Consider the following 27,425-nt stretch of genomic DNA (forward strand, 5'->3'; position numbering starts at 1 on the left):
CTCTCAATCATCACAATGAACAACCCCCTCATGGGACACTAATGAAGGTTGATTAATGGCAGCTATGCTCTCAATTATAACACGAACAACACCACCCTCTCTCTCTCTCTCTCTCTCTCTCTCTCTCTGGGACACTAATGAAGGTTGATTAATGGTAGCTTTGATCTCAATTATCAAACTAAGCAACCCCTCTCTCTCTCTGTGTGACACTAATGGAGGTTGATTAATGGCAGCTATGCTCTCAATTATCAAAGTAAGCAACCCCTCTCTCTCTGTGGGGCACTAATGGAGGTTGATTAATGACAGCTATGCTCTCAATTATCACACTGAACACCCCCCACTATGTGACACTAAAGGAGGTTGATTAATGGCAGCTATACTCTCAATTATCACACTGAATAACTCTCTCTCTCTCTGGGACACTAATAGAGGTTGATCAATGGCAGCTAAGCTCTCAATTATCACAATGAACACCCCCCTCACTCTGTGAGACACTAATGAAGGTTGATTAACGACAGCTATGCTCTCAGTTATCACATTGAACACCCCCCATGTGGAACACTAATGAAGGTTGATTAATGGCAGCTATGATCTTAATTATCACACTGAACAATCCCACCTCCACACCCCCGTAGGACACTAAATGAAGGTTGATTAATGGCAGCTATGCTTTCAATTATCACACTGAACAACCCCCCCCCCCTCTCTGGGGGCACTAATGAACGTTGATTAATGGCAGCTATGCTCTCAATTATCACACTGAACACCCCCCATGTGGAACACTAATGAAGGTTGATTAATGGCAGCTATGATCTTAATTATCACACTGAACAATCCCACCCCCACACCCCCGTGGGACACTAATGAAGGTTGATTAATGGCAGCTATGCTTTCAATTATCACACTGAACAACCCCTTCTCTCTCTCTCTCTGAGGGCACTAATGAAGGCTGATTAATGGCAGATATGCTCTCAATTATCACACTAAGCAACCTCTCTCTCTCTCTCTCTGTGGGACACTAATGAAGTTTGATTAATGGCAGCTATGCTCTGAATTATCACACTGAACAACCCCCTCTCTCTCTCTCTCTGGGAGACTAGGAACGGTTGATTAATAGCAGTTATGCTCTCAATTAGCACACTGAACAACCCCCTCCTCTCTCTGTGGGACACTAGAGAAGGTTGATTAATGGCAGTTATGCTCTCAATCAGCACACTGAACAACCCCCTCCTCTCTCTGTGGGACACTAGAGAAGGTTGATTAATGGCAGTTATGCTCTCAATCAGCACACTGAACAACCCTCCTCTCTGTGTGGGACACTAATGATGGTTGATTAATGGAAGTAATGCTCTCATTTATCACAGTGAACAGCCCCCACCTCCCTCTGTAGGACACTAATGAAGGTAGATTAATGGCAGCTATGCTTTCAATTACCCCACTGAACAGCCCCCCTCTATCTCTGTGGGACATTAATGAAGGTTGATGAAGGCTGATTAATGGCAGCTATGCTCTCAATTATCACAATGAACAACCCTCCCTCTCTGTGTGGGACACTAATTGAGGTTGATTAATGGCAGCTACGCTCGCAATTATCACACTGAACAACCCCCCTCTCTCTCTTTGTGGGACATTAATGAAGGTTGATTAATGGCCAATATGCTCTCAATCATCACATTGATCAACACCCCTCTCTCTCTCTCTGTGGGACACTAGGCAAGGTTGATTAATAGCAGTTATGCTCTCAATTATCTCACTGAACAACACCCCCCTCTCTCTCACTCTCTGTGGGACTCTAGGCAAGGTTGATTAATAGCAGCTATGCTCTCAATTATCACACTAAGGAAAGCTCTCTCTCTCTCTCTGTGGGACACTATTGAAGGTTGATTAATAGCAGCTATGCTCTTAATTATCAAACTAAGCAACCCCTCTCTCTCTGTGGGACACTAATGGAGGTTGATTAATGGCGGGTATGCTCTCAATTATCAAACTAAGCCACCCCTCTCTCTCTGTGGGACACTAATGGAGGTTGATTAATGACAGCTATGCTCTCAATTATCACAATGAACACCCCCCACTATGTGACACTAATGGAGGTTGATTAATGGCAGCTATACTCTCAATTATCACACTGAACATCTCTCTCTCTCTGTGTGGGACACTAATAGAGGTTGATTAATGACAGCTATGCTCTCAATTATCACACTGAATACCTCTCTGTCTCTCTCTCTCTGGGACACTAATAGATGTTCATCAATGGCAGCTAAGCTCTCAATTATCACACTGAACACCCCACTCTCACTCTGTGAGACACTAATGAAGGTTAATTAAGGACAGCTATGCTCTCAATTATCACAATGAAGAACCTCCCTCTCTCTCTCTCTCTGGGGGCACTAATGCAGGTTGATTAATGGCAGCTATGCTCTCAATTATCACACTGAACACCCCCCATGTGGAACACTAAGGAAGGTTGATTAATGGCAGCTATGATCTTAATTATCACAATGAACAACCCCACCCCCACACCCCCGTGGGACACTAATGAAGGTTGAGTAATGGCAGCTATGCTCTCAATTATCACACTGAACAAACCCCTCTCTCTCTCTCTGGGGGCACTAATGAAGGTTGATTAATGGCAGCTATGCTCTCAATTAGCACACTAAGCAACCCCCCCCCTCTCTGGGATACTAATGAAGTTTGATTAATGGCAGCTATGCACTCAATTATCACACTGAACAACCCCCTCCTCTCTCTGTGGGACACTAGAGAAGGTTGATTAATGGCAGTTATGCTCTCAATCAGCACACTGAACAACCCTCCTCTCTGTGTGGGACACTAATGATGGTTGATTAATGGAAGTAATGCTCTCATTTATCACAGTGAACAGCCCCCACCTCCCTCTGTAGGACACTAATGAAGGTAGTTTAATGGCAGCTATGCTCTCAATTACCCCACTGAACAGCCCCCCTCTATCTCTGTGGGACAGTAATGAAGGTTGATGAAGGTTGATTAATGGCAGCTATGCTCTCAATTATCACACTGAACAACCCCCCTCTCTCTCTTCGTGGGACATTAATGAAGGTTTATTAATGGCCAATATTAATTATCACATTGAACAACACCCCCCTCCCTCTCTCTCTCTCTATCTCTCTCTCTCTCTCTCTGTGGGACACTAGGCAAGGTTGATTAATAGCAGCTATGCTCTCAATTATCACACTCAGGAAAGCTCTCTCTCTCTCTGTGGGACACTAATAAAGGTTGATTAATGGCTACTCCCCCCTGCTCACTCTTCAGATATGACATCCATTGTTGTATTTAAATGTCAAATGTATATTACTTCGGCAAGCATCCCTGGCAGCTTGTAACCTGAATTCTCTACAGTGTGAATCTGGACACCAGTAGTGATAATATTCTTTACATTGTGAATATGGACACCAGTAATGAGAATATTCTTTATACTGTGAATCTGGACACGTATTCTTTACATTGTGAATTTGGACACCAGCAATGAAAATAGCCTTTACACTGTGAATCTGGACACCTGCAGTGTATAATATTCTTTACATTTGTGAATCTGGACACCAGCAGTGTATAATATTCTTTACATTGTGAATCTGGACACCAGTAGTGATATTATTCTTTACATTGTGAACCTGGACACCAGCAGTGATAATAGCCTTTACACTGTGAATCTGGACACCAGCAGTGTATAATATTCTTTACATTGTGAACCTGGACACTAGCAGTGATACTATTCTTTACATTGTGAATCTGGACACCAGCAATGAAAATAACCTTTACACTGTGAATCTGGACACCAGCAGTGTATAATATCTTTACATTGTGAATCTGGACACCAGAAGTGACAATATTCTTTACACTGTGAATCTGGACACCAGCAGTGTACAATATTCTTTAGTTTGTGAATCGGGACACCAGAAGTGACACTATTCTTTATGTTGTAAATCTGGACACCAGCTGTGTATAATATTCTTGACATTTGTGAATCTGGACTCCAGCAGTGTATAATATTCTTTACATTGTGAATCTGGATACCAGCAGTGATACTATTCTTTACATTGTGAATCTGGACACCAGTAGAGATACTATTCTTTACATTGTGAATCTGGACACCAGTAGAGATACTATTCTTTACATTTTGAATCTGGACACCAGCAGTGATACTATTCTTTACAATGTGAATCTGGACACCAGCAGACTATAATATTCTTTACATTGTGAATCTGGACACCAGTAGTGATACTATTCTTTACATTGTGAATCTGGACACCAGCAGTGTATAACATTCTTTACACTGTGATTCTGGACACCATCAGTGAATCTGGACACCAGTAGTGATACTATTCTTTACATTGTGAATCTAGACACCAGCAGAGATACTATTCTTTACACTGGGAATCTGGACACCAGCAGAAATACTATTCTTTACATTGTGAATCTGGACACCAGCAGTGATATTATTCTTTACATTGTGAATCTGGACACCAGTAGAGATACTATTCTTTATATTGTAAATCTGGACACCAGCAGTGATACTATTCTTTACATTGTGAATCTGGACACCAGTAGTAATAATTTTCTTCCCATTCTAGCTAAAAATTACTATTTATAACACATGTATGCCCCCACTGCAGACTAAAAGCTATAATGGAATAAAAATTTATATAATGAAATTAAAAATCAATTCAGATAATCTACAAATGCATTGAAAGGACTTATACCTTCTAATTGCATTTGTCCATCTCAAGCTGTGCTTGCTACCTTCAGCTAAAATGTTTCTGACAAAAGCTTTCTCCAAAATTAGTATTAAACAAATTACCACAGTAAGAAGAAAATCTAATCAGGTTATTTACATGTAAATACAAATATTTCCACAAACCTTCTTTCTCAACCTCCAGTAGTGTCTGCAAAAGTGCACTAACAAGGATTTTTGGCAAACCATTACATGTCCAAGATGTCAAGAAATATATAAAAAGTTGAAAAAGTGTTTTGCAATGGACATACATATTTTACCAATCATTTACATATGGATAGAAATGTCACAATACTAGTACACATGTCTAACTAAAGTGGCTTTTAGTCAAGGATCCTAGCAAGGCTTTGGTCCCTAAAAGGTATTTATGTCTAACTCGTGATGCTTTTACTCAGTGATCCTAACTTGGTTTTGGTCTTAAAAAGGTATTTATGTCTAACTCGTGATGCTTTCACTCAGTGATCCTAACTTGGTTTTGGTCCTAAAAAGGTATTTATGTCTAACTCATGATGCTTTTACTCAATGATCCTAACTTGGTTTTGGTCCTAAAAAGGTATTTATGTCTAACTCGTGATGCTTTTACTCAGTGATCCTAACTTGATTTGGCCCTAAAAAGGTATTTATGTCTAACTCGTGATGCTTTTACTCAGTGATCCTAACTTGGTTTTGGTCCTAAAAAGGTATTTATGTCTAACTCGTGATGCTTTTACTCAATGATCCTAACTTGGTTTTGGTCCTAGAGAGGTATTTATGTCTAACTCTTGATGCTTTTACTCAGTGATCCTAACTTGGTCTTGGTCCCCAAAAGGTATTCATGTCTAGATCATGTAGCTTTTATTCAACTATTTTAACCAGATTGTGGTAACCCTCCCCTAACGTATACATGTCTAACTTGACTGACTTTTGGCTCAATGATGTTATCAATGTCTTGGTCCCTCAAAAATTTCAGAAATTCAAAAATTTGTAAACAAATTCATAAATGCTGGTATGACTAGAAACAATAAGCAGGTGTCCTTGATAAGAATCCAAACAGTGCAAACAAGATTTTTGTCAGAAGTCTTAATCCAAGTGCTCATGCATAGTAACAGTCTTAGAAGTTTAGCTTAATTTCTTTGTAGACAGAAGACTAGAAGATTGAGAAATTTCCTGTTCCTGTTGTATCATTATCAGTCCTTTGGTAAAAGATGGATAACCTTTGGACTGTTGTATCATTACCAGTCCTTTGGCAAAAGATGGATAACCTTTGGACTGTTGTATCATTACCAGTCCTTTGGCAAAAGATGGATAACCTTTGGACTATTGTATCATTACCAGTCCTTTGGCAAAATATGGATAACCTTTGGACTGTTGGATCATTACCAGTCCTTTGGCAAAAGATTGATAACCTTTGGACTGTTGTATCATTACCAGTCCTTTGGCAAATGATGGATAACCTTTGGACTGTTGTATCATTACCAGTCCTATGGCAAACGATGGATAACCTTTGGACTGTTTTATCATTACCAGTCCTTTGGCAAAAGATGGATAACCTTTGGACTGTTGTATCATTACCAGTCCTTTGGCAAATGATGGATAACCTTTGGACTGTTGTATCATTACCAGTCCTATGGCAAACGATGGATAACCTTTGGACTGTTTTATCATTACCAGTCCTTTGGCAAAAGATGGATAACCTTTGGACTGTTGTATCATTACCAGTCCTATGGCAAAAGATGGATAACCTTTGGACTGTTGTATCATTACCAGTCCTTTGGCAAAAGATGGATAACCTTTGGACTGTTGTATCATTACCAGTCCTTTGGCAAAAGATGGATAACCTTTGGACTGTTGTATCATTACCAGTCCTTTGGCAAAAGATGGATAACCTTTGGACTGTTGTATCATTACCAGTCCTTTGGCAAAAGATGGATAACCTTTGGACTGTTGTATCATTACCAGTTCTTTGGCAAAATATGGATAACCTTTGAACTGTTGTATCATTACCAGTCCTTTGGCAAAAGATGGATAACCTTTGGACTGTTGTATCATTACCAGTCCTTTGGCAAAAGATGGATAACCTTTGGACTGTTGTATCATTACCAGTCCTTTGGCAAAAGATGGATAACCTTTGGACTGTTGTCTCATTACCAGTCCTTCTGCAAAAGATGGATAACCTTTGGACTGTTCAAACTACAAATTAACTGCTGGGTGATGAAACAATCCTCGATATTCTTAAAATTTTCAAGTTAGCAGCATCAGTGGAAATGGTGGATGCAACATCAAGCACTTTTCCATTTGAGAAAAATCAGACATCATTAGCAGACAACTGGTGAAATCTCCATGCCCATCCATTTTTGGAAATGCAGTGACAGGATTTTCAAGATGACCGTTGTAGCAGTCATATTTGATATAAGATGGGTACCATTTGCACTTGGGACAAATAAATTAAATCTAGGAACTCATTTGGTAATTGATATGACCATCAAATGCTGCAGAAGTAATTAAAGTAATGTTTTAAAGATGGCTGCCATGGTTACAATACTGGATGTCATATTTGCATCATTTGTATTCAAAACCAACTCATGACAACATAACTTTTCATTTAGTAGGAATTGTTATAACAATATTTTCAAGATGTATTCTATGATGGCACTATCAAAATGACTTTCTGATTGGAAGCAAGAATAATAAGAATTTCAAGATTACTGTTATGGTTGCAATAGTTTTCATTTAGGACCAACTAAACTTCATAAGAAGCCTTTTGAAAGTACGATGTCTGGAAGCAGCGACAACAAGATTATTGAGATGGACAGCATAGTCAGGAGATGGTCATATTGAAAGCGAGACTGGTACTATGTCGAGTTAGGACCAAACAGATATTGGGATGAATATGCATATAAAGTTTCACTGCAATCCTACAAACAGTCTAGACAGAATAGAGATAATTTGTACTAACTGACGAAAGGCCATCCCATAAGATCTTCTAGTCTATGACCAGTACAGCTATACAATGAAATCTAACGAGGATATCTTCCAAGGACCATAATATGGATGCAAGTTTAATATATGTTGTGCTGTAGTGTTAATAGGTAGCAAGCAGCTAAGTAATATGTACCCTAGTAGTCAAGGCATACAATATAAACGATGAATTTGTCTTTTACGTTGCATTTGTAAACATGTACCTTGACTCCTGCAGCCTTGAGACTCATCAACTCTTTTTCCAGAAGGAACCATCGTGCCGGTACCTCCTCTCCCCAGTATGGTTGCTGCGATGCCACTTCTACAATTTTCCTCTTCAAATCCTCCAACCTGCTGTCTACAACAGTATTGTCAATGGCAAAGTCCTCATCAACCAAGTGAAACCTGGTAGGTTTCTCCTGTAGATAAGATCGGATCCCTCTGAAGTATCTCTCACATACCTCATGACGATACTTCTATAACAGAAAGAACATTGGCACAAAGTGAATATGGGAAACACCACCTGCAGCTGAGGTTGAAAAGAAATCACTGAAAGAATATTCTTTTGAATTTTAAGTGATGACAGCAATGTTTAATGGTGATGGCGCAAATGTTTATATAGCTAAAAAGTCTTCATGCCAGGATGCTTTCTTTCCACTTTGATCAAATTTTATTCAGCAGGTTTAGAGAAGAAATCAATGAAAGCTTTTTATACGTTTAGTAACAGTGACCCTTTCAGAGGGAAGATCCGGATCTTTTGCATAAATTTGTAAGGTCTTCATGCCAGGATGCATTTTCTCTAATATGATCACGTTCTGTTCAACAGATATTGAGAAAAAGTTTAATTTGTTTTGGTTTTCAGTAACAGCAGCAATATTTGATAAAACTAAGTCCTCTATGTCACATTACCGTCTAATATGATCTGCACTTTTTAAAGTTGTTTGTAAGTTGTTCTTAATTTCTAATAGCAACCCAATTTAAAGGTGAATTGTATACATGTAAAACTGTTATTCAAGTCAGGATGTCTTGCCAAATATGATCAGATTCTGCTCAGCAGTTTCTGAGAAATGAGTTGTTTTGAGTAATGGTGGCCATATATCAGATTGGTAATCAATGGAATAATGAAACAGTTGTTGGATCTGAAAATTTGACCTATGACTCTATCCATTACAACTTTTATGAAGGAAAATTAAAATACATTTCTTCGATAATACCTAATCATATTACCTTAGGACCACTACCTCACAAATCCAGCCCTCTCAATTTAAAAATTGGCTATACAGAACAAAATATTGTCTGCTTACATATGTGAATCATCTCCTCTTGGATACAGGATATAGTACAAAATTATGTCTATACTTCAGTTTCTACTTGGAAGGGTGAATCTGTATTCAGAAAGGTATTATCAAAGAAACATATTTTGCTGCAAATAATTGTTTCTTCTTACCCAAACTTTAATACCTCAAGAGTAAATATAACTGGTGGAGGTGGTTATCTGATGCAGCTACAAATCTTGAGACAAGTTCACAAGCTGGAGTAGTGACTCTATAGATCTTAAAGTGCCTGACTTGGAAACCCACCCCACCCCCATTGAAAAGTGATAGGCCATATTGCTGAGAAACAGCCCAGTGACCTGGCATGGTACCTTTTTATGCATCTGCTACAGATCCCAGTAGGTCAGACTGATCAGCCTTTTGGGGTGAAAGATCTGAGAGATAAATGCTAGAGAAAGTCACATCAGTCCTCCATCTCATGGTTTATATAATGTCTGTTTAGGAGTAGTTACACTCGATGTCAAAGATTGTCAAATTTGAGAGGTCATTGTTTTCCCATATATACCAGGAACGTATCTTGCCAATGATGCTGTTACAGTAACTAGGAAGCACAAGTGAGCCAATGAAGCTATACATTGTCATTCAAATGGTTCCTTATTCTATAGTGTCAGAACCCACAGTAAATTCCAGTTTGGACACAATGTTAAAGACAGGTCAGAGTTTGTCAGATCAGAGAGGTCTCTGTTTTCTTATATATATACTCTATTTCAAGATGATAAAATGTGTTTGAAAATGTGAAACAGCAACTTCTTATTGTGATGGTTGCTAACTTCTTGACCTTGAAAACCCACTGGAAAAAGTTAATTAGGTTAATGACGTTGTAAGCAGAGTGATGTGTTCATGCCCAGAAAATTGTGAGAAAACTTTCCACTTCTCCTTCTATACATTTTGAGTGGTTGACCTTCATAGCCAAGCAGGAAAAAAGGACAAATCTTGACAGTAATGAACTATGTCTGACATGGAATGATAAAAATTTGCAAATGGTCTGTCATGATAGACTACTTGGTGTTTTGGTAGATAATAACCTGTCATGGACTGAACATATCAAATACATCAGTAAAAAAGTCAATTCAATGTTATGGCTTCTCAGTAGGATAAGACATTTTCTCCCTGAAAGGCAAAGAAAACTATTTCATAACAGTTACACACAACCCTATTTAGACTACTGTATTACAGTATGGGGTAATTCAAATGATAAAAACATTGCAAAGCTGGCACATCCTTAAGAAAGAGCATTTCGGCTAATATCAATCCAGAAAGAAAGCAAGGAAAATTTAGCTGGTAAGTTAAAAATATTAACTATTAAAGACCGAATCCATCTGAGAAAAGCCAAATTCATGTACAGGATATCCAATAATAGTGCTCCTGAATATTTACAATCACTATTCCAGTATAGGCTACCTAGCAATACTCCCCACCTGCGATCCATGTTTACCAAACAGCATAAAATCACCAAACCAAATACAGAATTATTTTAAAATGTTTCCAATACACGTACTCTGGAACTTTGCATTGGAAGAGTATTCCAGTTGAGATAAGAAATGCCCACTCTATTTCCTTCTTCCAAACCCAATCTATCCAGTGGCTTCAGAGATGCAGCTAAAATAAATAAATTCCTTTGTATGAGGGCCTCAAGGTATATTAGTTCTTAGCTAATTGTGTTACACTCTCTAAATAAAGTCATTATTAGTATTATCATGAAGTGAGACACTACTCTGTCCACAATTCTTGAAGACCCTGGGATTGATGTTGAGACCAAAACAAAAGTGTTGTGAACTCCTATAACATTATCCATCTGTTCTTCCTTCTGATCATCAGTGACCCTTGAGAACAGTTTCTGAATGCCTATACAGCTTGAATTACTTTTTCCCACCAGGCATATCCTGAGGGGGGAGAGCTGCCCTTTTTCTCTGCTCTCTGCTCCCTGTTCTGGGAAGAACAGTTAGGTTTCTGATGCTGGGTGGGCCTGTGCAAGATTTGTCCTCTTGGAGGTATGCTTACAGATGTCCTCCTCCTGTCCATTGAAGAGTAGGTTCAACAATGGATACATTCAAAGTGTGATACTCTCAGACAAAGGCAAAAGGGGAGCCTTGAGTTCTAGACTTCTGTCATGGTTCCGTGAAGTGCTTGCTGTGTTGTCCTTTCCAGCAGGAACCATTTGCAAAACTGATTCCCAAAGCATGGCCAATGAGCATGATGTTAGTTGAACCTTAGGTATCCTTCATGAGAAGAAAGACTGGATTCCCTCTGTGAAAAATAATGTCCTCTTGCTTAAAAGAACACAGCCTATGGTCACGTGATCAGTGACCATTCTATCAGGTTACAACTTACAAACATGACAAAGTTCAGGTACACGATATAGATTTAATACATATAAAATGAGAAGGTGTCTGTTGTGGTTGTCATGACTCATATTTTTATGCTTTGATTAGTACTTGTGGGTGCAGCCAGGATCTTTCATGGCCACTGCTATTGTCTTAGAGTGCATGATGACTCAGACTGCCTAATGACAGTAACCAATTTTTGTCCATGAAGCCTGGCAGTGTCATGAGGATCACCAAAACATCCTATCTGAACATCAGATAGTTCAGGTTGACTGAAAGGGCATGTAACTCACCTGAAAGTCAAAGTTAAAGCTATCAGGAAACAGTTCTGTAATATAACTGCTTCAATGAGATCCTGCCTAATGGCTTGATTTGCTCTGAGTTGAACCATGTTAGGACCCAGGGCAGATTCCTTCTTGGAAACAATATAATGGATTTGGAAATATTAAAATTTAAAATAGATAGTAGGCCTGATATCGCCTCTGCCATGGTGCCTGGATGTGTTGAATGTGTTGAACAGTAAGCATTTGATGGTAATTGGTGCCAACTTTTTTCTCCTCATTGAGCATGATAAAAAAGTCGGCTAATTGTGTGATCAAGGCATTCAAATGGAGTATGTACTGCCTCAATACCAGTCCCTGAAAATTTCGCTCATAAAATTTCAGAATGTATCCAAAAATGAAGGTCTGAAGTCATTTTCTTACAAGGTTGTGAATGAGATGACAGTATGGAAAGGATTGAAACAACTGTGACCCTGGTTGTTTCATAAAATTTGGCCTTAAACTTCCTGGGTAGGTTTATTAATAGCTCAAGTAGATCGTTGATGCAGGACTTGTCCCATCAAGGAGGAGCAATAAAAAATTTCTTGCAATTCTGACACATTATTTTGGGAATTTATTTCAGCACCAAGATCATGTGCATGTTTGTGTGTTGTCAACGGATGAAGGTACTATTCTGTTTGAATAACCTAGCCCTGTCTTAACAGAACATCAGCCAGAACATTGATTCTGCTTGAACATTGGTTGATTTGCATGTCAGTCTGAAAATAACAACAACAATTAAGAAAATGACAGACAAGCATGAATAGGCCAGGTGACCAGATGCCCCCATTTGAGGAGGTAAGTCATCACTACAGAGTTGTTGAACATAAACAGAAATGATTTCCCAAAGAGCCTTTCCTTCCAGAGCTCAAAGGCAATTATGGTTATTTCATTCATAGTAGGCTGATGTGAAGAGGACTTTCCTAATGTCATCATTTACCACTGACCATATCAAAGCCCGGCAGCAAGTGTGCTCTCCATCTGTAGGTAATGTAGTCATTTGTAACATGAGCATAAAGACGACCTTGAGGGATCAGATCTGCTGCCACATTGAGTAACCAAAGGAGTTGCAAGAGAACATTCACTAAAATCCACATCACAATGGAAATGGACTAACTCATCGATACATCAGATGCATACATGAGGTAGATTAACTAGATTGAGATTGGTTACAAACCCCATGCCCAGGTAGACAAAGCACTGGGATGCATATAAGTCAGATTTTCCCCAGTTCCCCAAGAAACTGAAATGACAGCAGAGAATGTCACTTGGATGAGGATGACGATACAATGCACAATTCTGATGAAAGCCCGGGGCTCTGTTATCTAGACTGGACAGAGAGACTTGAAATTGGTAAATGTTCTCTTGGAAAGAAAGCCGAAGAAACTTGTGTGGCATCGGGTGGATATGGATATGAAAGTTGGCATCTGTGAGATAGAAAGATGACTGCATATTCGTCCATTTGAATGTAGAAAAACATCATTATCTCCATCTTGAACATCAGAGAAAGAATGAATTCAAGAGGCAACTCAAGTCTATTAACGGGAACAACTTGCAATTGGCCTTCTTTATCAGGGAACAGCCATTAATAGAACCCCGAATATTTTTGCTTTCGTACAATCTCCTCTGCCAATTTATTGATGAGCGACTGTAATGCTTGCTGAATATTGTCCTCTTGATCTGATGGCACAGCCACTGGAAGGGAAGAAGAAGAAAAAAAACTGGATAATGGTGGAGAAACAAAACATCAATTCCTTCCTGAAATGACTGGGGTCACCCTCCTTTTTGGCATGAAGAGGTTCACCCATTGTGATCAGAAATGCAGGAGTCTGGTCCCTATTCATGTAAATGGCATGGCTAGAGGGAATTCTAAAGCTGGCAACACTCTGTAATGCTCAGCCTTAAAACTAGGCTCTCTGAACAGCATCGCCATATCAGACAAGGGCTGTTGCTCAAAAGTTCCTTCACAATATGTGAATATTCTTGGTCCTAATGTCTGCCTCTATGTTGATTGTAAGACATCCCCTTTGGTTACAATCCCATGATACCATCAAACCTAAATAAATCACTGCTAATACACTGTGAGCAGGCAGTGAAAATGGATAAAGTCAGCTGGCTTAGGTGATTTTGTCACACTTGGGCAGATAGCTGATTTGAGCTGGGAGGATGGTCAGCCCAGCTGTCAGACATGTTTACGCTTCTAGCCCCTTCCTGATCTGCATATGTAACAGGAAACAGTGAGAAATAGTTACACATATTGACCGAGTATAATTGCCTTATGCAAGTAACTCCTTCAATGCAATCAGTAGTGTTGGAAAATATACTTGATAGGGGATATTTTTAGGGTTCTAAATGAGATAATGTGATCAGGTAAGGTATTTGAAGAAGAAATAATATGAGTTCTCTAAAGATAGAAATATGCATGTGTTGTACTTAATATACTAATACCTATTATTTCAGGTTCTTTTAGTTGCAAAGAACTAATTATTTTATAATCAATCTTATTTTTAAACCCTATGGTTCAAGACACTAACTTTTTCTAGAATGAGCAGAAGCCTGAAATTTGTGGACTGGCTTTTGGTACATGCATTTCTTCTGAAAGCTCCTTAAGAGAATAGCAACCAAGGATTACTTGAAGATGAAACAATAATATTTAACCATCAATGCAATCATATCTGGTCCTGATTTAACCATCAATGTAATCATATCTGGTCCTCATTTAACCACCAATGTAATCATATCTGGTTCTGATTTAACCATCAATGTAATCATATCTGGTCCTGATTTAACCACCAATGTAATCATATCTGGTCCTTATTTAACCATCAATGTAATCATATTTGGTCCTGATTTAACCATCAATGCAATCATATCTGGTCCTGATTTAACCATCAATGTAATCATATCTGGTGCTGATTTAACCATCAATGCAATCATATCTGGTCCTGATTTAACCATCAATGTAATCATATCTGACCCTGATTTAACCATCAATGTAATCATATCTGGTGCTGATTTAACCATCAATGTAATCATATTTTGTCATCATTTAACCATCAATGTAATCATATTTGGTCCTGATTTAACCATCAATGTAATCATATCTGGTCCTGATTTAACCATCAATGTAATCATATTTGGTCCTGATTTAACCATCAATGTAATCATATCTGGTCCTGATTTAACCATCAATGTAATCATATCTGGTGCTGATTTAACCATCAATGCAATCATATCTGGTCCTGATTTAACCATCAATGTAATCATATCTGACCCTGATTTAACCATCAATGTAATCATATCTGGTCCTGATTTAACCATCAATGTAATCATATCTGGTCCTGATTTAACCATCAATGTAATTATATCTGGCCCTGATTTAACCATCAACGCAATCATATCTGGTGCTGATTTAACCATCAATGCATCCAATCAATACAGTTCAGCCATCACTACCAAACAAACTATTGCTTTTCCTGGTGGCTGATCCAATTTTAGAATTTGCTCAGTAAAATATGTATTTTGGACTTTCCATGCAGAAGCATTAAACTGATTATTTTTTGTCACAGGTATTTTCTCTTGCAAAAAACAGCAATTTCATCTGTGAGAAATATACTGATATTTTATATAGAACATCAATATAGGGTCTCAGTTCCATTTCAGGACCATTCAGGTCTTGCAACAGTACATGGTCATTTAACAACCAATCAGTTAACCTCTTATTAATTTCCAATAATTCTCATTTGACTGATATTTAGAATCTGAGATGCCATTATTTGCTATAATTATGTTTTGGCAACTATGAAAAAAAGATTTATGGTGTTTAGTCAGGACTAAATAAATAAATAAATCAATACATATATAATTTAATGGAGAAAAAATGTTTTAGTCAATTTGCCATTTGAGTATATAAGTTACAAGAAACTAACATCAAAACAGTATTTCTTTCTTCTGTTATACTTATCATTAGATATAATATTTATGGAAGCTATATAATACAATTTCTGAACATTACTAATAAAAATAATGGGCTGCAAAGCAACTAAACTTTGAACATTAGAACTTGGTATTGCAAGAACAGAATAACTCAGTTAGAACTTGGTATTGCAAGAACAGAATAACTCAGTTAGAACTTGGTATTGCAAGAACAGAATAGCTCAGTTGAATTAGAACTTGGTATTGCAAGAACAGAATAACTCAGTCAGAACTTGGTATTGCAAGAACAGAATAACTCAGTTGCAAAACAGCCTGGCATTATTTCATGAGTAGCAAAGTTGCAAAAAGACTGGATGCTGTTTGAGAACTAGAAATAGCACCATGTCACTGAAAAAAGCACAAGTCATTAAATATCCCTCAACACACATACTGGTATATTTTAGTTGTAACTATATATGAACAGATTCATAATCATTTGTGAGGACAGCAACCAAGTATTCAAAAGTTTCAGTCTGTGACAATAATCCATAAAAGCAAATTGGGATCTGACTCATTTTCTTTTCTAAAACGTTAACAACATTTTCCCATGATCTAGAAACTATACCTTTTCTTTTTCTGCATCCACTTTCTCCTTCTTCATAATCTTCTGTGTGTTGGGCTGACTGATGGCAGGGATAGGATGGGGACCTGCCAAAATAATTATTTATTGTGCAATCTTTAGTTTTCTAAATCTCAAAAATCTAACTAAAAACATACATTTTTATCAACAGGGGAGAAAAACAACAACATTTATCAGCAAAACCTGAAAAAAGATGGCAATTTTCATACCACAAAAGGATGGCTATGGTCTTTATGTCAAGCCTACCCCAGAGGTATATCAGAAAGCCAAAGAGGATGGACAAAATGGTGCTAACATAAATGACAAGGAAATCACTTTATACTGAAGTTTATAAAGGTTGCAGACAGACATACATGTGGATGAACATACAGAAAGATATATATAAAAGAGGCTGTGAAAGTGACTGCACTGTAATAAGTTTCCACCAAGGTGAGCTCTACAAAATTCAAATACTGGATGTCAAAGTGATCATTATGTTCAGCTTCCACTAATTTAGTGGGTTCCACACTGGACATTGTGGTTAATCTAAGCTGCTGATGCAAATACAAATGAATGAATACAAAGACACACTGTTATGTATATTTCAAATGTATTGCTAGTTTTTTGTCTCCATGATTATATATTATGTACATTTCAATTGTATTGCTAGTTTTTTTTTGTCTCCATGATTATATATTATGTATATTTCAATTGTATTGCTAGTTTTTTGTCTCCATGATTATATATTATGTACATTTCAATTGTTTTGCTAGTTTTTTTTGTCTCCATGATTATATATTAGGTATATTCCAATTGTATTGCTAGTTTTTTTGTCTCCATGATTATATATTATGTATATTTCAATTGTATTGCTAGTTTTTGTTTTCATGATTATATATTATGTATATTTCAATTGTATTGCTAGTTTTTGTCTCCATGGTTATCTATTATGTATATTTCAATTGTATTGCTAGTTTTTGTCTCCATGATTATGTATTATGTATATTTTAATTGTATTGCTAGTTTTTTGTCTCCATGATTATATATTATGTATATTTCAATTGTGTTGCTAGTGTTTTGTCTCCATGATTATATATTATGTATATTTCAACTGTATTGCTAGTTTTTTGTCTCCATGATTATATATAATGTATATTTCAATTGTGTTGCTAGTTTTTGTCTCCATGATTATATATTATGTATATTTCAATTGTATTGCTAGTTTTTGTCTCCATGATTATATATAATGTATATTTCAATTGTGTTGCTAGTTTTTGTCTCCATGATTATATATTATGTATATTTCAATTGTGTTGCTAGTTTTTGTCTCCATGATTATATATTATGTATATTTCAACTGTATTGCTAGTTTTTGTCTCCATGATTATATATAATGTATATTTCAATTGTGTTGCTAGTTTTTGTCTCCATGATTATATATAATGTATATTTCAATTGTGTTGCTAGTTTTTGTCTCCATGATTATATATTATGTATATTTCAGTTGTATTGCTAGTTTTTGTCTCCATGATTATATATTATGTATATTTCAATTGTGTTGCTAGTTTTTGTCTCCATGATTATATATTATGTATATTTCAATTGTGTTGCTAGTTTTTGTCTCCATGATTATATATTATGTATATTTCAATTGTGTTGCTAGTTTTTGTCTCCATGATTATATATTATGTATATTTCAATTGTGTTGCTAGTTTTTGTCTCCATGATTATATATTATGTATATTTCAATTGTATTGCTAGTTTTTGTCTCCATGATTATATATTATGTATATTTCAATTGTGTTGCTAGTTTTTGTCTCCATGATTATATATTATGTATATTTCAATTGTATTGCTAGTTTTTGTTTTCATGATTACATATTATGTATATTTCAACTGTATTGCTAGTTTTTGTCTCCATGATTACATATTATGTATATTTCAATTGTGTTGCTAGTTTTTGTCTCCATGATTACATATTATGTATATTTCAATTGTGTTGCTAGTTTTTGTCTCCATGATTATATATTATGTATATTTCAATTGTGTTGCTAGTTTTTTGTCTCCATGATTATATATTATGTATATTTCAATTGTATTGCTAGTTTTTGTCTCCATGATTATATATTATGTATATTTCAATTGTATTGCTAGTTTTTGTCTCCATGATTATATATTATGTATATTTCAATTGTATTGCTAGTTTTTTTGTCTCCATGATTATATATTATGTATATTTCAATTGTGTTGCTAGTTTTTGTTTCCATGATTATATATTATGTATATTTCAATTGTGTTGCTAGTTTTTTGTCTCCATAATTATATATTATGTATAATTGTATTTTGGATTTGACCTTGACCAAAATAAAGTTCATGTTGTACCTGACTAGGGAATGATTTTGGTAAACAAATACTGCATAGGTAATATTGTTCCTATGATTGTGGATTAAGTATTCAGATTATTATTAATCAAAACATATTTATCTTGAAGTCTAAGGCTGTGACATTGAAATTCCCTCAAAGAATAACTTGCTGTATCTGATGTTGATTACATTCTTTATCATAATTTTAGTAAGAGATATTATTTTGTAAACAACCCAGAATGTTCTAGAATGGAAAATTCCACTAAATCGACATAGTATTTTGTAAACAACCCAGAATGTTCTAGAATGGAAAATTCCACTAAATCGACAGTATTTTCAGAATATGCTAATTGTTACCTAAATCAGGTAGAGGGGTTTATAATTTTGTTCTTTTGAGAAATTACTCATTCCTGTGATATCTGAAGCAGAAATCATTGTATTATTGTGTTCAGGTTTATTCAATTTAATGGAAATACAAAGTGCTCTTCAACAGAAACATTAACTTGGAATTATAATGAATTCAGACAAGAACAACATGGATTATATTATTGTGATCACCAAAGACTGTTGACACATCTCCACATCACAGGCTACCAAAGGCATATCAACACATTTAGTATTGGATCTTATTTTGACTGTCCCTGGAATCTGAATAGAGCATTATTCGATCAGATTGGTGACGTAACTTTTTGGACTCCATGGGATTTATTTAGCACTTCTTAAAGTTCTTGTTTAAATCATCACTTTTTGTATCCAAGGGGAAATACATTATGTGTTGAACTTTGCAAAACTTGTTGGTTTTCACTTTTTTTTAACTACCTAGTTTAAGACCACAGTCGTAATAATACATGTACATGAATGTGAAAGTGATGCACTGAACTGAGTTTCTACCAAAGTTAACTCCTCAAAATTTCAAATACTGTTTAAACACAAATAAAAATAAAATAATATAATTCCTTAAACAATCTGTTTTACCTGTAATTTTCCAGTCCATACATCACAAAACAAAACAACTGCTGCTCTTCCAGGTTAAACGAATTTTCCAGTCCATACATCACAAAACAAAACAACTGCTGCTCTTCCAGGTTAAACGAATTTTCCAGTCCATACATCACAAAACAAAACAACTGCTGCTCTTCTAGGTTAAAATAATTTTCCAGTCCATGCATCACACAACAAAACAAGTAATCCTCTTCTAGGTTAAAATAATTTTCCAGTCCATTTCATCTTTTTAAATGCTGAGCGTTGAAACCATCTCTGTTATTCCTCAGCAATAAACATATAACAAGATTTTCAAATTAGCTGCTGTGGCAGGCATAATGCATATCAAATTGGCACCATTTTCATATAAGATTAACTGGACATCATCAGTAGTCTACTGGTGAAAACCTTATGTCATAATGATCATCCATTCAGGGGAAGTAGTGATAAGGTTTAGAAGACAGCCATCATGGCAACCATACTGAATGTATGTCTGGTATCATTTTGTTATGGACCAACTAGGCATCATAAGAAATTCTCAGTGAAAACCAAATCTTGAAATGAAATCCATTTGGGAATGGAAATATGAATATTTGCAAGATATGGACCATGTTAATCGTAGTAGGTCATTTTGATTCAGGACCAAACAGATACCACCAAAAATGAACTCTTCTGATGAACACTCTATGTCAAAATGGCATTATATTTAATAGGAGTAGCAATAATGTTATTTTCCATATCGTGAAATATTGGGTGTCAGATCAGCCCCATTTTAATTTAGGATTAACAAAACATTATAAGAAGTCTTTTCATGAAACCTCCCTGATGATGTGATCATTCATTTTGGAGAAGTAGAAATAATAAGATTTTAGAGCGGGCCATTGTAATGGCATGTTAGACAACAGATCAGCGCCATTACAAGGCATCACATGGAGTCTTCTGCTGAAAACATCCTGTACATGTGAATTTCTATTCAGAAAGATTAGTGATAAAGAGATTTTCAAGATGGCCACAGTTGCAGCCATACTGGACCTCAGACTGGCACCAATTACATATAGATGAATGAGATACGATGTGTCTTTTTGTGAAAACCCCATACAATTATCACTTTCTGCTGAGGAGCAGTAGTAATAAGAGTTTTAAGATTTCTGCTGTGGCAGCCTTACTGGACTTCTGATGAGGCTAATTTTCATTTAGGCCCACCCAGCCATTATAAGTAAAAAAAAACTTGATATGACCATGAATTAAGTAGAAGTAGTAACAGCAAGACTTTCCGATAGCTACTGTATGGTTTACTTTAAAAGGAGTAGCAATAACTAACTTGTGGTAACAGATGGACAAAAACCCTCCCATTAGCTCTTCTGGTCAATGAATAGCAGAACTAACAAAATTAGAATGACTGATTGTACAACAAACTATGATACATTGCAAAACTGAAGAGGATGGGATAAAATGGTACTGACATACAATAAAGTGAATCTCTTTGATCTTTAGGATAATCTAACTTGTGTTGAGACATGCCTGTGAATGGATACTGAGATGAATCTGTATAGTGTTCACTATGTGGAGCTTCCAATAAAGTGGGCTCTACACACTGATATTGAGATTAATCTAGCTTGTAGACAGACATACAGATGAATGGAATGAAGTCCCCATTCCCCAATCCACCAAGTTAGTAAAATACTTTTTTCATACTTTTCCTCATAACATTACTATTATCTGGCTAACCTGAAATGAGTCACAACAAGGACATTTCCATCTTGCTTTCTATTTAGTGTTCACATATTATCTGCCAGCATTTGTTATAATAAACACCCATGTTTTCTTAATGTCTCTGTTTAAATTAATAAATCATTCATTAAATGACTAGTTGTTTATTTGCATAATTTAGTCTCATTTGTCATTAACCAGCCTCAAAACATTAAATTTCCTTTGCCATTATAGGAGTGACTTTAACCTTGGAAATAAAATATGTAACATGGACATTACATGGATATGTATTGCTACCTTATCACCTTCATTTGCTTTTTGATAGTGCCAGCATAGACATCAATTGACATATGCTACAAAAAGTGGTAGGTGTATTTTTCTAACAAAAACTCCCATGCACATATGGGTGCACAGGGTACAGATTTCAGGGGACATAGGACAAAAAATGTTGGAAACCTGTGATTCTGCACTCAGTATTCATCATGGCCTCTGATCTATGAAAATTTATAACAAGATGGCTGCTTTGATTGCTATATTAACTAACAGAAAGGCAAAATAAATCTTCCAGGGCAAAGCCCAAATTGACATGACCATCAATTCAGCAGAAGAAGTGATAATAAAATTTTCAAGATGTCACTTTGATAGTCACTTGTTGCATGTAAAATTTAGTTTAAACTGCTTTATCCATAGCAAAGTCATACCGCACAAACCAAAATTAAGAAAATGTGCAATAAAGGGTCACAATTCCTGTAAATTATGACATGGTTGTTCTGACAACAGATTTGTGTCTATTGACAACACGTTTAAGTAATCCACCATGTAAGCTGTTTTAATTGTTGCCTGTTGAAAACACCTAAATTAAACTACCAGATAATTATTTAAAACAATCACTCCTAATTCTGCTTTACAACTTGATTTTTTTTGTAAACTCTCTTAGTATCTGGATAATTGCTATACTATTTACAATTATTATATATTTTGAAAATATAATGGCCTGAAAGCTGGATGGGGTCTGACAATTTTGGTTAACTACAAAACATTTGATGCTTGATTGGTTGTGACCATTTCGTTTAGCATCTTCTACTTTTGTTTATAGCAATAGGACTGGTGTAACAATATGCAAGGGAACAAATTCTATTAGGTCTTGTAATTTACTTGAATTAGTTTCCTCCCTTGACAAATAAATTTATTTCAAAGCCCATTGGCTCTGTACTTGTTACTAATTTTAAAGCCATGGCTTTTTTTAATTAGTAGTACTGTACATGTAATAATATAAAATAAATTTGATACCGGTAAACGATATCCAAATATATGGTGTCTATGTGTGTGATTTGGATTTTTAACGTAGCTTTAACAATTTGTCAGTCATACTGCTATGATGTCTGCAATGTGGCAGTTAATAGTGATGTCTAGCACTGGGGCATCATGCCGCAGACATGTAGCATGATGTCCCACCCAGTCACATTACCCTGACACCAGGCCCACCAGTCCTGACACTAACCTCTTGATGCTGAGCACCACGCGGGGCAGCTGTTAGTACCATTTTTATAAGTCTTTGGTATAGCTCGACCGGGGATCAAACCCACAATCTCCCGCATGTGAGGCAGACGCTTTAACCACTTGGCCACCAAACATATGGTGTAAGCAAAAAGGGCATTAATCCCTCCAGTGTGAAAAGTATAATTAATCAAAGTATCCATGACAACAATGTAATGATAAAAAGAGAGTGAAAAGGAATAACTGTAATGTGTAATCCATGACAATGATGTAGCAATCAAAAAAGGAGTAAAAAGGTATTATATTAATGTTTAAAATTGATGCAAAATTTTGTAGTAAATAAATCCTTCGAATAAAGAGTGAAATCACATAACTGTGCACTTAGATGTTCAATACATTACTTATCATAAACAAATGCTAAAAGACACTTAGTAATTATAAATATTACAAACAAGAGGGCCAAGTGGGCCTGATATTTCTAACTTGTATAAATGACACATATCAGCCTGTGAATGCAGATTCCCACATACTGTATTGACAATGTAGAGGGGAAAACACGTTTGGAACACAAAATTGCTACATTGTCTATTAGTACTGTTGTCAATTAAAGACATGTTGGTTTGGCCATCTGTGCAGCAGGAGTTGAAATAACATGATTTTCAAAATGGACACAATGAAGGCCATGTTGTATGTCAGATCATCACCATTTCCATTAAGGATTTTTATTTTCATTTTGCATGTTTAATGCCATTTTTCAGCACATGACAGGCTATACTGGTTGCCAGTATATATGGTGGAAGAAAATAAAAATTTGAAAAATAGGAATCTTCTAGCAAGATTCTCACATAAACATGTTGGCCAAGTCAGAGACTTGAAGCTCCATGGAAAGAGATAGGTGAGATATATAAATGATCTGTAAAGACCGGTGCCTAATAGATCACTCAGCCACACAGGGCCTCCATTTCTTCTGGAAGGATAACAAAATTCTGACTATATCCAGACAACATGGTGATGACACTGGGGGTCAGGGGTAAATAAAAACAAATAAGTTTTTCTGGTTGGCCAACATTCCGTTTCTCATTGCTGAGCCTAGCACCTCTTTTCCCCCATGGTTGGAACAAATTCCTGAAATTGATTTGATCATCTAATTGAGCCTGCCTTGCCCATTCAAAATTATATATATATCTATATCTTAATTTTAAAACCAGTGAAATAGGAACATATGTTTGGACCTGAATGCAACCAGATACAGATATGGCCATCAGATTAGGAGCTGTAGCAATAAACTAATTTTCACCTAGCCCAGCCATCATTGTGATCAACACTGATATCAAATTTGACAGCTATCATTATAATCATCATTGATGTTAGATTTGAGAGCCACCATTGTGGTCATCACTGCTGTCCGATTTGACAGCCATCATTGTGATCATCGTTAATGTCAGATTTGACAGTCACCATTTTGATCATCACTGATGTCAGATTTGACAGCTATTAATGCGATCACCACTGATGTCAGATTTGATGGGCACCATTGTGATCATATTAATGTCAGATTTGATGAGCACCATTGTGATCATCACTGATGTCAGATTTGACAGCCATCACTGTTATCATCATTTATGTCAAATTTGACAGCCATCATCATGATTATCACTGATGTCAGATTTGACAGCCATCATTGCAATCATCATTGATGTCAGATTTGACAGCCATCACTGTGATCATCATTGCTGTCAGATTTGACAGGCACCATTGTGATCATATTAATGTCAGAGTTGAAAGCCATGATTGTGATCATCACTGATGTCAGATTTGACAGCCGTCATTTTGATCATCATTGATGTCAGATTAGCACCATATTTATTTAAGATTTATTACATGTCATGAAATCAATTTCAGGCAAACCTCCATTTTCATATGATCATCAGGAGAAGCAATGTTTTTTGTTTTGAAAACCTGTATGATCTACCATTCAGAAGTAGTAGAGGTAAGATTCTCAAGCTGGCCACAATGGTGCTAGCTTTGTTGGATGACAAATATACACCATTTTAATTTAGGACTAATCACATAATGTCAGGAGGTGTAGCAAAGTGTGCAATTTTTATTTAGGACTAATCACATAATGTCACAAGGTGTAGTGAAATGTGCCATATTAATTTAGAACTAATCACATAATGTCAGGAGGTGTAGTGAAGTGTGCCATTTTAATTTAGGACTAATCATATGATGTCAGGAGGTGTAGTGAAGTGTGCAATTTTAATTTAGGACTAATCACATAATGTCACAAGGTGTAGCAAAGTGTGCCATTTTTATTTAGGACTAATCACATAATGTCACAAGGTGTAGTGAAGTGTGCCATTTTAATTTAGAACTAATCACATAATGTCAGGAGGTGTAGTGAAGTGTGCAATTTTAATTTAGGACTAATCATATGATGTCAGGAGGTGTAGTGAAGTGTGCCATTGTAATTTAGAACTAATCACATAATGTCAGGAGGTGTAGCGAGTGTGCCATTTTAATTTATGACTCATCATATGATGTCAGGAGGTGTAGTGAAGTGTGCCATTTTAATTTAGAACTAATCACATAATGTCAGGAGGTGTAGCAAGTGTGCCATTTTAATTTATGACTAATCATATGATGTCAGGAGGTGTAGTGAAGTGTGCCATTTTAATTTAGAACCAGTTAGACCTAAGAATAAAACTATGCAGAGCTTCATGACTTTCATCAAAGAAATTTAGCAGGTGTAGTTATAAAGAAATCATTAATGGATGAAAAATGGTCAAATAGATAACCAGACCAATGCCAAAACATTTGTCAACTTTCCTACCAACAGAGCTAAAACTAGGAAACCAATCCATTGATATTATATTATTGCATTAAACCTTGCATGAATTAGATGTCTGTCAATTAATCTCATCCAAGATCTATTTAATGTAAAACTGCATAGCACACGGAATTTACATCCTACATGCAAAGGTAAAGTTCTATTTTAGAAAGCAGTCTAGCAGGATGGGAAATCAGAAGTGGAAACCAGTCTTAAGCAGTATGAGAATCAGAAGCCTTAACATTCTCTAGTTCAGGATGCAAAAAGCTGTAAATGCAACTCATCTTAGTTCTCATTATTATAAAACTTATACCAAACTGAAATCAAATAATAATCCTTGGCAATGTTCTGCTGCACAAACTAAAATATACAATGATGGGCCTTAATTCTTCTGATTGAGGTGAGGAAGTTGGATGACGGAAATCAACCTTACTGGACTCACAGTACTAATGGTAGAAAAAATTGGAACCAGTCTGAAAATGGGTGAAGATAAAAATAGTGTATATATGGTTTGTGCTGGTCAGGACTGATTGATAATGGAAGATAGATTTTAGTAAAGCTCTTTTGAGAATTTATCCTAGTTGCAAATAAAAGCAAGTAGAGACATTGTTTTTTTGAATTCCAGTCCTTTAACAGACTTGGGTTTGGAACACTTGTCACTGACATTAGCACCTGCCTCTTTTTGTCATGGAATTTAAAACATGTTTCCAAAACATGCAGATCCAGAAAATGACGAGGCTCATGTGGGTTTTTTTTGTACAGAAGCTGGATGAATCTATACTGATATTTAAAGGTTTGATCATGATTTAATATGAAGCTCACACCAAACTGAAATCAAATAATAATCATTAGTAAACTTTTGATGCAGAAACAATTGTTTTTGTAAGGATGGCAAATAAGGGGCCTTAATTCCTCTGAATAAGATGAGGAAGTTGAATGATGAAGATTAAACTTATTTAATGTTACATCAGAATTAGAAATGTGCTGATATGACATGGATGCCCAAACTACAGCGCCTGAAATAACATAAACATAAACCTTACAGACACACTTGGGGTATAAAGGTGGATGGACAAAATTGTGTTACTTTCTCTCTGGCAATCATAGTGCAAAGATGTCTGAATTAGCACCTCATTCCAATTATGTGCTTTATACAATGCTTGGACTCTCACCTGTGTAAGCAATAAGCTTGGAAACCCTGTCTTTAAATAAGGTGTGGCACACAGACAGATAAAGTTATTTTTGTGGTGGAAAATAAAATGCTACATGTTATATACCATTATGGATTTATAAACTTCAGAAACGAGCAGCACATGTAATTTTAGATGCATCTGTTGATCATCCCTCAAAAGCATTATTTACAGAACTCAAATGGTTCACAATATATGACAGGTTAGATTTTCACAAGGCAGTTCTTTTATATAAATGTCTACATGGAACTGCACCAGAGCATCTTCAGGACTTATTCAGGCCTTTTTCAACACAATACCAGTTGAGATCAATATCACATGGAAACCTTCTAATACCAAAACCAAGAACAGAACAATTTAAAAAGAGTTTTCAATACTCTGGTACAGTTCTGTGGAATAAGCTTTCACTACATGTAAAATCTGCTGAAAATATTAAGAGTATTTAAGAAAAGATATCATGAGCATGTATGTGTTTCTAATAGATAATGTGATTTAGTATTTTAATACTAAACATGTTAAAAAGAACACTAATTATTGCTGTCTCATATAATGTGCATTGTTATACTCTCCTTAAGAGGGCCTCAAGGGAGAACAGTCCTTGACTAATGAGTCACCCTCTATAAATAAAGCATTA

At 36.0% G+C, this 27,425-nt stretch overlaps 1 protein-coding gene across 1 annotated transcript in view; it reads right to left on the minus strand.

Annotated features, from left to right (window-relative positions):
• Positions 1-27,425, minus strand: part of LOC149774810 (uncharacterized) — a 138,986-nt gene that overhangs the window by 63,803 nt on the left and 47,758 nt on the right. The window contains exons 6-7 of the mRNA XM_089944732.1: positions 16,227-16,309; positions 7,933-8,184 (exon numbers count right to left, since the gene is read on the minus strand). Of these exons, the coding sequence (XP_089800858.1) occupies positions 7,933-8,184; positions 16,227-16,309 (335 nt within the window). The remainder of the gene's footprint in view (positions 1-7,932; positions 8,185-16,226; positions 16,310-27,425) is intronic.

This window comes from Sinohyriopsis cumingii, unplaced genomic scaffold, assembly GCF_028554795.1.
Source record: "Sinohyriopsis cumingii isolate HCF-2022 unplaced genomic scaffold, ASM2855479v2 utg000131l, whole genome shotgun sequence".
In the NCBI taxonomy this organism is placed as follows: domain Eukaryota; kingdom Metazoa; phylum Mollusca; class Bivalvia; order Unionida; family Unionidae; genus Sinohyriopsis; species Sinohyriopsis cumingii.